At 36.0% G+C, this 14,797-nt stretch overlaps 1 protein-coding gene across 6 annotated transcripts in view; it reads left to right on the top strand.

Moving 5' to 3' along the window:
* The window catches only part of PIK3C2G (phosphatidylinositol-4-phosphate 3-kinase catalytic subunit type 2 gamma), a 202,604-nt gene that overhangs the window by 147,641 nt on the left and 40,166 nt on the right, over positions 1 to 14,797 (top strand). For all 6 annotated transcript variants that reach the window (XR_004746201.1, XM_035310106.1, XM_035310126.1 and 3 more), the window contains 3 exons: positions 8,173 to 8,365; positions 8,927 to 9,048; positions 13,609 to 13,717. Coding sequence is in view for 5 of the 6 variants with exons in the window: in XM_035310106.1 (XP_035165997.1) it covers positions 8,173 to 8,365; positions 8,927 to 9,048; positions 13,609 to 13,717 (424 nt within the window). In the remaining variant the exon portion in view is untranslated. The remainder of the gene's footprint in view (positions 1 to 8,172; positions 8,366 to 8,926; positions 9,049 to 13,608; positions 13,718 to 14,797) is intronic.

Genomic DNA, 14,797 nt, shown 5'->3' on the forward strand with positions numbered 1-14,797 from the left:
AGGTTTTCTTTAGTTGGAATGGTAAAACCACTATGGCTTATTTATAGCCAGTTTACCTCTGCCTTTAGATCTACTAACTCCATGTAACATGATTTGGACTGCAGACATTTTGAATGAATGTTTTAATGTTCTTCCAAGAAACAAAAACAACAACAAAATATGAATAATTTTTGCAGTGGGTTTTGTAAAATCTTCCCATAAAAAGGTTTGACTTGTTATCTGTCTGAATGAGGACTTAGAATTCATGCATTATATTCCCTTTTTTGATCTTCTTTCTAGCTTTTGCGTTGCTTCAGGCAAGTTACTCTGCCTCTGTTAGCCAGTTTCTCCATCTGCAAAATGGTAATGATTCTTCCTTTTAAGCAGTTAATGGATGTATAACAGAACAGAATTGTATGCAAGTATAGGTATATTTAATGCTTTATTTGTATGAGGATAATCACGTTTTACTTGTTTGTGATAATAACTGGGGAATATTGATGAGGAGTTGCAGATGACCTATTAAATATCAGTTGGAAGCCTGCAGTTGTGATCTTCTGGGACAGGCCTCTGTAGTACATATATTTCCAACTCTTAATTTGGTGATGCTCTATATTGAGTCAATGGATTTGGAAACTCATTTTCTCATTCTAGGCAAAGTATGAGAAAATCTCTCCCTGTCAGAACCTGTCATGTGCAACACCATCATTTGCAAAGGACAGTCTGAATTCACAGCATGCTGGACACTGCTTACACATGCACAACAAGTCACACCCTTCTGACCTCTTCTTCTTTTGCATATGCAGGGCATATCCAGTTCACAGTCTTTCCAAATTCAAAGCCCTAAAGGACACTTCCATAAGGCAGCATAATTCTCTGCACTGCGCAAACTGCCTTGAGGCAAGAGCAATCATTCCATCACTTTGCACACAGCAGAACACTGAGGTTTCTCTCATTTAACTCTTGTTTTCTCATATGCTTTCCCTATTGCCCCTTAACAAGATTGGATTATTTTAAAATTTAATTACAGCTTCACATTTACTGTCAACTCCTACCTTATCCTTTCCTTTAAAATTGTACATATTCCCAAATTACAGACTTACATTTCCACTTCAAATAGGAAACATGCAGCTTCTAATTAAAATGTAAAAGTCTTGAATCTGTCATAGTTTGGGTGGATGTGTTTGTCTCTCATGGGTAGAAAAGCCATTTCACTTAATTAGAGAAAAAAAGACTAGGTTATACATAACAAATAGGGAAGTGAGTCTTCAGAGCAAAAATTGAATTAGTGTCATGCAAAGCTCAGAGCCTGTGCCTAGCATTCTTCTAGAGGTTAAAAGTGTTAGTATGCTTTTCCATTGGGTAGGAATAAGGTTATGGTTAGGGTTAAATTCACAGCAGTCTTGCTTAGACAGAAGGTAAAGGATGAGGGCAGCATTCAGGACAAGAGTTTCATACTCTTTCTTGGAAGTGGGTAAGGTGTCTATGGAGTTTCAAGTCTGAGGAAAGTGCAGGACTTCAGAGTGGGAATTGACCCTCAAGTCCTGCGTACCAGTAAAAGTAACACCATGCTACAGATCTGTGCAGTGCTGTTGTGAGAAAAAAAGTAGTGTTTTTGCAGTAGATAATTATTTTTCAATATTCCAAGGGAGTTGTGTAGTCATAATAAGGAGAAATGCTAAGTAGATAAATGGACAATAGAAGGCCTCACTGTTCCAAAATAAGGTAGAAGCTTGAGAAAAACAGGATGAGCAGTGTGAGAACAGTAAAACAAAGATCACAAGTTCTCAAAACATAAGAAAGGAGAAATTAAAGGGTTGAAAAAAAAAGAGAAAAATCATACATATATGGTATAGAGGATCATCGAGTAGCTTGTGAACCTGTAGTACTCAGCCAATGAGGAAACAGGGGAGGTGATCAGGCATTGGGTAATAGGGAATAAAAGGTTATGATGTATTTACTAAAATTCACTCCTGATTGACAGGACACCCGTAATTGCAATCACAAATAAAAAAAGCTTCACAGAAGATCCTGTCTGAAGAAAATTATTTGAGATTTTTCTCACACTGTGGGCTCAGATCTTATTTGAAACTGTATTTTCTGCTGTAATGCTTTTAGTGAACTCTAGGGCTATTGTTACAGTTTACCTTGAATTTTTTACTGGTCATAGAGATCATTATATCATGTAGAAAACTCAGATATTGCTAGGTTGCATATTTTCTTCTTTAATACCCTTAGTATATATTTGTATCATATATGCTTGTTTGTAAGTACAAGGTGTCTTTTCATCAGTTCATGAATTTCTATGGATCTCATTTTACTTCATGCTGTTTTGTTTTTTGTTTTTGTTGTTAATTCAAATTTTGTTCATATTTGAACATAATTTGTGTTAATTCAAAGCATGTATTAGCTAACACTTCTACATGTTTAAACATAGGCAGAATGCCAATTTTAATGTCTAGTAGTATTTTAACTTCTGAAAAGTATTTCCAGGCAGTCTTTGGTATGGCTTGATACCTAATTCTATTCAGGACTTACCATCAATATAAGCATTTTCTGACCTGCTCCTAGGAATGTTAATATTTTGAGATTTTTTTGAGCTTTGCATTACCTATGTTGTCTTTATTCCCGTACTTCAGAAAAAATCGTCCCTAATTCCTTTTTGTACAGAAAACACAGGTGAGAAAAAAAACAAATCCCACACTTCTAGTGGTCTCTCCATACTTTATTCCTATATCTATTTTTCAAGATGTCCTTAGAAAGCAAGTGAAATTGGAAGTTCTGTTTATTAGCATAACTTCCAGTAGCCTTCAAATCCTTTGAAATTCATAGCTGCTTTCTCTCTACAATTACTTCTGTAAACATTTTATTGTTTTGAAAAAGTTCATTTCTAGATAAATTGTTTTGAAAAAGTTCATTTTTAGATAAGAAATGTGGTCATTGGAATGTTAAAAACTGCCAAGAGTTATCTGTTGTTCTAAATACAAGGTATTTATTGTGATCTTTCAGTTTCAATCATATAATGTATCTGCTGAAAAAAAAAAAAAACAAAACAACAAAAAAAAAAACTTCTGCTAGTGGAAATAGGAGAAGAATATTTCTCTCTGTATTTCTGTACAAATAGGTTGCTTTTAGCAATTGTCTGAGTTTGATTTGAGCAATAGTACTGATATTGCCTCCATTGTCACTTAAAAACAGCATAAAATGATGAATGATGCCACGAATATTTTTGGCAAAACAATGTTATTTTTTTTATTTGCCCTTCACCTTGTTAGCCAATGGGATAATGATACCAGAGTTTGGAATTTAACATCCAAATCCTTTTTCAGGATTCTAAAGTATTCTGTGCTTTACCAAATTCTTTTGCTCTCATTTTTGAATTAAGACATGTTCAGTAATCTGTGGTCTCATTTGTGTACTGTTCTCTTTTCACATTGGGTCAGTTCACTATTACGAGCTGATGAGCAGCAGTGCTGAAGCTCACAGATTGCAGCCTTCTGGAAGGTCACACTCTCAGATCATGAATAAACAGTGCACCAATTGAGAGTTAAACAAGAGTTTCTGTGTTTGCTTGTCATTTCTGTGCACCTAGTGCTAAATGAAATATTGTTGTCTCTCCAGCATCTGCCCTGAACTCAGTTTGATCCTTGAAACTCAATTTGATCCTTTTCCCTCCCTCCTTTCCTCATTCCCTCACAACTCAGTTATAACAATGAAAAAAGAAAGCCATCCTACTTCTGGATATAAATTTCCTCTTTGGTTTTCTGCAGATATCTTCGAATGTCAGAATGGTGTTCACTGCTGCCTGACTTTTTTAATATGCCTGTAAAGTGATATGTATTTAAAATTATTTTTAAGGTGTTAAAGTTAGCCTAGTGCAATGAATGGAGTTGATTTCAATTGATTGTAGTATGCAATCTAACTCACTTATAGAAACACATGAATAAGAGAGGCACTGTGGATTTGGCAATTACCAGTGAATCACCATTGCATATCTTCAGTTGCTTGATTGAGGGGTGCTGCTTAGGTCAGCTGCCATCTTTACTTATTTATCATTTATTAGGTACCTGCCATTTCCTAGGTCAAACGTATCCATTCCAAACCACAAATGCCAACAGATGCGAAACTGGACAATTCACAGTAACTCCTTTCAAAACATAACACTAATCTTAAAATGATCAGACAACCCCTGTTTCTGAGGTGACTGCAGATATTCCTGCAAGAAATCTTCCAAACAGGTGAAAAAACAGTGACAGCTGGTGACTTCTAATGGGACACAGACAAAACTACTATACTAAACTCTCTTTCAGCTGCACTCAAGCAGTTTCTAAAGGTCTTGGTAAACCTGCATCAAATGAACAGAGGCAAACTTCCTCCTTGAAGTTATGTTGTTTGAGACATTCATACTGTTGTATAAACCCCATGTCACCAGCTCAGGGAAGGGAATGTCCTCTGTCTGGGAGAGAGTTGCACAGGAAGACTAGCAGTGATGAAACTGAAATGGAGGATGCACTTCAAAAGAGTATTTGATGTGCTCCACCCATAGGATCAGCGTTAGTCTGAAGTAAACCCCTAAAAGTCACAAAGCATGGCTGTTGGAGTCTCAACACCACATATTTCACATAATAAATCTGCTTTTTGCACTTCACTACTTTCTCATGTAGACTTGGGGGCATACTTCCATCACTATGCATTCTTGAAAAAGCCAATTTTTTCATGCATCTGTTTACATGAACTGCCACCTGATAGTAATTTGACAGTTTTGTAGAAAATCTGTAAACCAAACCTGAAAGTCAAAGCCCATGCAGCAGGTGGAACATGAAGTTACTCCCTTTGAATAATCCCAGATATTTAACTCATGTTTCTGCAAAATATATATGACAGCAATCTGTGTGGTAAAAGGATATTGTCATGTGAAAAAATAAATAAATAAATAAATAAATGCAAATTTTATTTTAGAAATATTAGGATTCACAGTGATATCATTGTGAGGACAGAGCCAGCTATAGGCACAGCAGAAGTGGTAGTGACCTAGGGAGCAAGAAGATCTCAGTAAATGATACCCATTCTTAACAAATTCTTCACCAGTGGCTAAATTTAATGGGGCTGAAGAGAAGAGAAAGCATTTGAGAGAGTTCAAGGAGAAGGTTCTAGTACAGATTCTTAGGATGAATTTAAAGAAATGCTGGCAGAAAGGGGAATCAGATTGCCACAATGTGGTAAACTGGGTCAGTGATGTAATCTACACCAAAAATAAAACACAAAATTTAAAAAGATGACACATGAGTTTGATGTACATCACTGTTCCATACATAGTTAGGAAGCTTTGGGAAGCTGTGGAATAGTTTCCTTAAGCTTGTTCACCCTTGAAAGAGAATTCAGAGATCTTTAACTGTAGTTGTTCTACCTTGCTGTGAAGACACTCTGAGATGTCATCAGAATAGCATTGAGGCCTTTTAAACTCATTCTTAATGACAGGACATACTGATTGCTTAATGTTCTCTATTATAACAGAGAAGACCACATACAGAGAAAACAGAGTATATAGAGATGGCAAAAACTACATATATTTCTGGCTTTATTTTATTTTTAGTGTTTACCTTTAAACACTGACAAGTGATGCAGCGTTAACAAAAGCCTCTGTTTCGGTTTAGAGAAGGCATACGATTAGCCACCTAAGTGTTAAAAGCATTTTAGAAGCTTAATGGATCCATGGAAAAAACTACAAACTAGAATCATAGAATCATAGAATCATAGAATATTCCGAGTTGGAAGGGACCCATAAGGATCATCAAGTCCAACTCCTTGCACCGCGCAGGTCTACCCAAAAGTTTAGACCGTGTGACTTGGTGCACAGTCCAAATGTTTCTTAAATTCACACAAGCTTGGTGCAGTGACTACTTCACTGGGGAGCCTGTTCCAGTGTGCAACCACCCTCTCAGTGAAAAATCTCCTCCTGATATCTAGTCTGAACTTCCCCTGCATCAGCTTCACCCATTCCCATGGATCCTATCACTGGTGTTTATGGAGAATAGGTCACCCGCCTCTCCACTCCCCTCACAAGGAAGTTGTAGACCGCAATGAGGTCCCCCCTCAGCCTCCTCTTCTCTAGGCTGAACAGGCCCAGTGACCTCAGCCGCTCTTCATATGTCATCCCCTCTAGGCCCTTCACCATCTTCATCTCCCTCCTCTGGACACTCTCCAACAGTTTAATGTCCTTTTTGTACTGTGGTGCCCAGAACTGCACACAGTACTGGAGGAGAGGCTGCACCAGCACAGAGTAGAGTGGGATGATCACTTCACTTGCCCTACTATTAAAATACTGAATTGTTTAAATAGTAGTATTCCAATATCAGCTGCTCTGTGAGAGCGATGATGTCTGAATTAATGCTAAGTTATAAGTAGAGACCCGTTTTACGTGAATTAAAATGCACTGTATTTAGTTGCAAGGTGAACATGCCTCTTATAGTAACATTGTAAATTCCCTAATCGCTATGCTATAATATGGCCAATTTACAGATTCTATAACCTAAATCATGTCTCCGTGATTTAGCAAGTGTTTAAACTAAACATTAAATTAAACACGTAAGAGTTAAAAAAGAAATGTTCCCCTCAGATGTGGCCTAACTAATCAGTGATTTTGTACTAATATTTTGAAATTAGATTTATTCTCTTGTTTTCAATTTGTGTTAATTTGTGTCATTTATTAAATAGTCTGTATATATTTATTTCTGAAGAATGTAATTAATAATTAAGATAATGAACTAAATCAGTTCAGAGATACCTCTCATACTATTACATTGAGAAAAACATATACATCTCATTTCCTTAGTTTAGTATGCCTAATTGGTGTATGATGAGTACACATGGTATTTTGAATGAGATCTCAGGTTGGGGGAACAAGCTGTGGAGCTAGCTGCAGGTAGAATATTATTTTTCGTATGGTAGCATCTGTAAAGCTACAGTCTTTAACCAGAATGTCTGAGATCATGAAAATCAGGCTAATGTGATGAATGGAGTTGATTTCAATTGATTGTAGTATGCAATCCAGCCCACACAGAGAAACACATGAATAAGAATTTCATTTTAAATGACAGGTGAAGCATTTGCTCAGCTTCAAAGAGGCAATGACGAAGGTGGTTAAGGGTATTGTCAATTCCTGTAAGCTAGTTAGATATACTCCACAATGGGGGGTGGGGGGAACACCAGACAATTTGATAGAGATTTGCTACTATATGGCCTGAAACTAGTAGAATGTTGTTCTATAACATAAAACCCATCCAGAACGTCTTCAGAGAGCTGTAGAACTAAGCATGGAAATAGGAAAAAAAAAATTAGTAACACATTTTAAGTAGATTTTCACCAGCAATTGAATTAAGAAGGGCAAGTGTTTTCTAATAAGCACTGCATATTGCTCTTCAAAGACCAGTGATTATCTTGCAGTGTTATTTCTCAAGTCAAGTTCACTTTGATGTTAAAACATGTTTGCACTAGATAACTGCAAGTATATCTAATACTTTTTCTTTCAATTGTGTCTTTTCTGATGAAAGATCTCAAAACTAGAAAATTAGAAGTATGTTCTGGTTCCTCTCACACAGGGATGAGATGGGAGGAGATAGGAGGAGAAGAGAAAAAAATAAAAATAAAAAATAAATACATACATCTTAAGCTGTTCCACAAAGATTGGGCTTCTAAGAATTGTGTAGGGGATTTAACAAGATACAAACAACTAAATTACAAATTGGATGCAAGAGATGTTTAGCCTTGTGAAAACATATGTGAGATTAATGTCCATGTGAGATTAATGTAATGAAAATGCAAAGACAATCTTCTGTCCCTTTTGAAGTGAGCACATGTTGTTCTAACCTGGAATTCCTCAAAATACACATGGAAATGTTCTGGCTGTCTCTTGTCTGATAGTCTGATTGTATCCAGCTTATGAAGAATAACTACCCCAAGGTCAGTCATGAGAAGCTACAGCAAGAGTGGTCCTCAAAGCAGTGGGGCTCAAGGGATGGAAATATATTGCTGCAAACAGTGGTCAGTGGTATGCATATGATACATATTCATGTGAAGTGGGTTTTAGGTATGTTTTTTTTGTTTTGTTTTGTTTTTGTTTTTGTATCTGTGAAACCAAGGATCAAGAAATGGGATCCAGATACATAAATAACACCTCTTCTGTTTGTTTTTCAGGAAAATAAAGGAAAGTTTGGAGTGCTTTCCCGTTAAGCTCAATAACTTGATCCACACACTTGCACAGATGTCAATGACAGGATCTGCAAAGCCTCCAGCTCCAGAGACTGTTCCCCAGGAATGGATGATGCTGAACACAGAGAAGTCAATTGCAAGAGCCACCATTTTGGGATTCAACAAAAAATCTGACTCCGTACGTGTTGTATTTTTCACTTGATCTTCAATGACTCTTTTGTGAGCTTATATACTCTCACTCCTCTTTTATATAAGGTGTGCTTTTGCCACATTGAAAGGATCACAGCAGTGCCAATGAGGTAGCAAAGAGAAAGAACACCAGGCAGACGGCTAATAGCAGGGAGCCATTAAGGAGAAAAGTTCCTGCCCTGTAGTGAAAAATAAATCAAGAGCTAATTAAAGCATCCAGGAGGAAAGCATAGCACAAAATTAGGAAGCCTGATAGAAATTGGAGACTGTTATATGATGCTTTAATGGTGCATTATTAGTTTTCACGCACTACAGTGATCTTTCAGTGTTGGAGTTGTATGCTATCCAGGCAAGTTCCCCCTGTGTAGCAAAGACTATAAATTACTAACTGAATTGTGTGGCACTTGGCACTACATTAAAGAAAGGTTTACTTTATAAAAATCACCCTATATTTTCACTTGTACTTTTTTTTCTTTCTTTTTTTTTTTTTTTTTTTAATTTTCCTCTCTGATCATTTCCCTTTTCTGCCTCTCCTTTTTCTCCAATACAGCTATATCTAGTACAGGTGGTGCAAACCTGCAATGTGGTCACTTTTGTGGAGAAATCATTTGACCAGTTCTCAAAACTTCACAGCCATCTCCAGAAGCAGTTTCCATCAGAGGCACTCCCACAGTAAGGCAGCATATTAGTGAATGTTAAATGGTTCTCTCTGTGCACAGATAAAAATGTGATAAAATGTACGGCAGACATATTTTTAGAAACACAAAGGCAATGAGACATATGCTATCAACCTTTCTGTTCAGCCTAGAAGAAACTGAATCATAGACCATTGTGACAGTTCAACTTTTATATATTTTATTCATCCTTTATAATGGGAATAGAAGGGGGGAACAGTCTGGGCCTGACAGATATTTCTGAAATCAAAGGGTAAATGGTATTGACTTCATTAAAGGCATGATAGATATTTTAATTTTTATTTTCTGCATGATGATGGTCAAAACATTGTGCAAAATCAGTATATTAAAAAAATGTAGGAATGTTCACACTGGCTCCGAACAGAACCAATATGATCTCTGATACTGACAGGCACGATCAACTTTTTTACAAAAAGATGCACATACTCCTCAGCTGAGAAATACTCAGTAACCTTCCTTGTTCTCCCAGTCCCTTAAAACAATACTTTATGCCTTGCATCACTCAATAATAATAGTTTAATAAGTCTTGAAAAATAAGCCATCATTAGTTGCAATAATTCTGAATATTCCTTTTTATCCATGTACATGTTCATTCCTTCTTTGAATATTCTGAAGTGTACATCTTCATAGCTTCAAATTTCTGTCTTATGTGAAACAGCTTTACTTTATATAACAATTTTCCATGGCTTCAGTAATATAAGTGCAGTAATGTATTCTACAAATATCATATGCTTTATATTTTATACGCTATTGAGAACAAACTCCTAAACAGTCATACTGGCTTACCTAATACAAGCACCTCTTCAAGTTCATTCTATGATAAAGCAAAAAGCTTTAAGATAAACACTTTACCTGAACCAAAATGAGATTCCAGTGATACACTTGAAAGATAGAAAGGTCTTTGATGTTTGACCTGAAATAAATAGCTGCAATCAACGTGATCTTGACTTACAAAATAAATTCAATGCATTTCAGTCTAATTTGGTATTTCATGGAGTTTGTGAGATTTATTCAGTTAAATGGCTTTAGACTGGTTAATTCTAGAGAATCTTTCCCATAACTGAGGGAGTTTGTCTCCAGTTTGACTCATTATGACTGTCCAAATGAGCTGGTTGCAGCAGTTGGTCAGAACTGGAATTTCACCGAAAACCTAAAGTACTTGAATCATGGTCTTGATTTGGAGCCATTTACATGCAAACTATTAGTTTGCAGAACAAAATATTCAAGTAGCTATTTATGACTTGTTTGGTTTGTTTTGGTTCCTTTCTTTTTTCTTTTTTTTTCAATGAAGACACCCCCTTGAAGGAAAATATATTCCTTTCTAGAAGTTCGCAGACCTCAGAAATCCTGTAGTGAATTTCAAAACCAGCACTAGCTATTTTTCACTAAATCTACCTTTATTAAAATGACTTATAATATTTTTAATGCAAATGAGAGTTCCAGGACTCACAGAAGTTTAATCTACGTATACTGAGGCTTTCTAAGAGCTTCAGAACTTTATTGCCAAAATTCTGTCCCAGCAGTAAGCTGTCACTTTGTGATCTTTCCCGAAGACTGTGTTAAAGTAATTCATTTTATGATGTTTCTTTATATGAATGTTCATATGCTAACATCTTGATTTTTTTTTTTTTAAATTTTAATGTAGCTTTGTCATTTGGAGGCTTCTAGTGCAGCCCAGAGAGTAAAAACTAAGCTATTTCTATATATGAAGTTCTTATTGGAACCACTATACCATATCAGACCATTAGTCTGTGTGATGCAGGCCTCTAGCACTGGCCAATACCAGAAGCATCAAAAGAAGGCAAAAACCTTGCTTCATATTGTTGTCACAAGAAACTAAAGGCAGAAGCTCAGAGTTCTCAGCATGTAAAATTTTGCTATTGCATGTAAATTTTCATACCATATTTATAATTCAAAGCACAGCTTCCCCGAACAAGCACTTGCACTCTGGCATCTTCTCCTATTTGGTTTTAGACAAAGTATTAACTGTGGTTGGTTTGTTGGTTTCTTGTTGTTTTATGTCGTTGTCGTTGGTTGTTGTTGCATTTGTTGTTTGTTTGTTTTTTTTTGTTTTGTTTTGTTTTGTTTTTTAACCAAAAGTCTTTTCACTCAATAAAGCATTTAAGTAACATAGTTTATACATGGAAATGTTCTTCAAACTAATTGGTAAGAAATGAGATATGGTACCCAGGCTGTCTGTAAATGGCCCAAGTTTATATTTTTCTGATCTCTTTAAACTAGATGCAAAGTTCAAAATCAACTTGGAGGCTTTTCTAACACAAGCATGTTCACAAGTGCAAAGTCCATTTCAGCCACAGGCACAATTCAGCAAAAGCATGAACTCACTTTAAAGAACTGTTCAGTTCTACTACAAGGTTCATATTGTCCTTCACTGCAGCAGAGAGTTATGGGTGCCATCAATTAGCTGTCTCTGAAGTTACAGATAATGCATATATCTGTCCTCGGTTTGGCCACTGTGCTTAGGATGCATCTTCTGAGGGCCAACATTTTAGAGCCCTCTCTTTGTGTTATGCAGCCTCATTTATTTTGTGCTGCTTCCAAACAGATCCCCCCTACCATCTGTTGAAAGAAGTCCCTTTTGTGCCCAAAACATTCACAGCCTGTCTATATATGTCAAATGACCTGGGTTCTAATTTTATGTGTATAGCTCATATATGTCATGATTCTGGGTCATGTCACATCCCCTACTACTATAATTTCTTCAGGCAAGAATTGCCTCTCACTGTTAATTTTTACAGTGCCTAACTGAGCTCTGATCTTTCCATGATATAGGCAAAAATAATCAAAAGGCTATAAAATATGCTGCTATCATCCTGGCCCTTTGCCATTTTAATTGCAGACTAAGTTATACCAGTGTTAAGTTCTTCCTCAAAAGTATTACACAAGATAGCTAGAGACCTGTCCTCTCGTAAAGAATTACAATATCCTTATTAATCAGTATTTTCTTCATAAAAGACCTTCTGCTACAAAACAAGTTTAAAAAAAAAAAAAATCTAATTACAATTCATGAAATCTAATTACCTTGAATCTCTTGGTAACAAAAACTGTGGCTTAATTGTCTTTGGTCATTTTATCTTCACTAGGTGAGGCTGCTGTGCCATTTTTACAGCTGGGTGGTTTGCAATGCTGGCCAGTGTTCCTCTCTGGGGATGGGAATCCACTTGCTCCATGTGTTGTTATTTGGCTGGCTTTTGAAAAGCTGATGACATCTTATCACTGAGCTGTGGAATTGGGTAAAACCTATTCAAAGTAGGATCTGACCAGCTGTCTTTCAAAAGGCTGGGCAAGTGTCTATTTTCAGTGTATTTTGCTGCTAGCTGGCTCTTTAGCCATTTGTCTGAAGCCTTCAGATATCTCTTCAGGTCTGCTGGATAAACCAGGTTGTATCAGGAAAAAGAGGCTTGTAAACAATAAATGGTTAAGTGTTTGCAGTGGTGATGTAACATGAAATATAACCAGACTGATATTTCTGCTATTCTGTATTATATAGATAAGTGGACATAAAGTATAATATTAGTTTAGCAATCCCAGTATTAGTAATCTATATCATAAAACCCATTACATACAATTTAGCATAGATAGCTTTTCTAATGATCCTTCAACCTAACAGAAATAGTCTTTGCCAAGGCCAAGTTAATGTAAATTGATTATGTGTATTGTTAAAAATCTCACTTTTTGACTGATCTAACATCACAAAGATGATTCAAGTGAAAAAAAAAAATCAGGTTTTGACATTTTAATTCACCATAGCATTTGAAAATTGATATAAAACCATCCTGTGCCTACATGGTTTATTTAGTAAGTTAAATTAATCTTAATAAAAATTATACAGAACATTGCTATTATTGTTGTTATTGCTTTTATTGGGATTGATTTTTTAATTGTGATGATAGTTTATTTTCATATATTATTTTTATTATAGTAGTGCCTGAAATTGCATTCAGGATCAGGGACCTGGTCTGAAAAACTTATCTATACTCTAAACAGCTAAGGTTAAAAAAAAAAAAAAAAAAAAAAAAAAAAAAAAAAAAGCAATAATTGGTATATTCATAAAATGTCACATTGTTGCTGTAAGGCTTTGGCATTCATTATTGTATGGCAAGGCTTTGGTCTTAGATCAGATCTGTTGTGCTATGCACTATGCAAAAAAAAATGGAGAGGGTAATGTTTTCCTACAGCCATAAATGACCAATTTTTAGAGGTATTTAGATACCCTAAAATGCATGTAAGTGCCTTTTAAGGTTTTTAACGTGTATATATGTATATGTGTGTGTGTAAAATAAATGTAATGATTTAGACAGAAAAAAAAGGGTACAGTATGAAGCAGAATATTAGCAAATTATTATCAGAAAAGAACCAGAAGCAGAGAGTAAACAATCCTATGTAAACTACCCATCCCTTCACCTGCCAGCAAAACATCTTAGAAAGAGTTAATGTTGTTCTGTTAAGTAGAGCTGGAAATGTTTTCAGCAAATACAGTACAAGAGTAATAATTACAAATATTCTTCTCTTGCAGGTTTCCCCACTCATGGTATATACCTTTTGCAGATCTTGAACATAAAAGAGTGAAGGATTTGAATCTCTATCTGAAGCAGCTATTAAGTGGATCAATCAAACTGGCAAATGTGAGCGCTTCCAGTATTTATTTTATTTGCACATGACTTGTAGTAGCATAGTACCAAAAGAATCAGGAAGCTTTCCACTGCCTCATTTGAAAAACTAAATGCCATAAATGACACTTCTGATGCACCCATTTTAAGATGGATCCATTGTAGCATTCATCAGGGTTTAAGACAAGGACAAGAATGACTGAAAAATAGTTTATTAGACCTGGCAGAGTGTTTTTCAAAATAACTTCTCTTCCTTTGCTGCCATCCAAAACTAGTGATTCACTGTATTTTTGACAGTAAGGAGTGGGTTCTGAGGAATGTAATGTCTAAAAAAAGGAGTAAATTTTGAAATATTGAAAAGTCTGATTTTGACAGTTTTTAAATGAAAAGTTCCATTCTTTCAGCACAGAGCTACCTCTTCATTTGAAAATTTAAGTAATGTGTAGAAGAAACTTTTGCAAACAAAGCAAAATCAGAATATTTCATTATCAAAGTGATATATTGTGTGCATTCAAATCGGCAGGTTTTTATTCATCATTGTTTTCTAAGATTTGATGTTTTCCTCCTATTTCAAAATGGACAGTCACAATAGTAACAAAAACTGACTCTTCACTATCTGGCCCAGGACAAAGCCTTATGCACCTCAGCATTGTGAAACACCAGGCCAAGGGCGTCTAGGGAGACTTTTGCATCCTGGGAGTGTGTTAAATTATGCTGCATAACTTCAGAAGTTGAATGGTCAATTACTGGGTCTGAGAAAAAGACTGTGAGCAGCAGTAGACAGGAAAGCTGTTGGATGGACAGGAAAGATTGGACCCTATGCTTATGTGGAGTCTAATAAATTCAGGGGAGCTGGGGCATGATCTCCTACATTGTTTCTGTTATTTCACTGGTAGCACATTCTTTAGCAGAGCCTGGGCTTTTGCCAGATGGGCCTTGTCATGTCCCATTGCCTCAGGGCTATAGCACAAATGCAGGCTGGTTTGGTTTAATAATGTCAACAGTCTAGGGTGCCAAAAGAGGGATATGATGTGATATTTTTTCTTCAAAATTTCAAACATCTTGCAAGAGGAGAAAAATGTTTACTGCCTACCT

The sequence above is a fragment of the Oxyura jamaicensis genome, chromosome 1 (assembly GCF_011077185.1).
Source record: "Oxyura jamaicensis isolate SHBP4307 breed ruddy duck chromosome 1, BPBGC_Ojam_1.0, whole genome shotgun sequence".
In the NCBI taxonomy this organism is placed as follows: Eukaryota; Metazoa; Chordata; class Aves; order Anseriformes; family Anatidae; genus Oxyura; species Oxyura jamaicensis.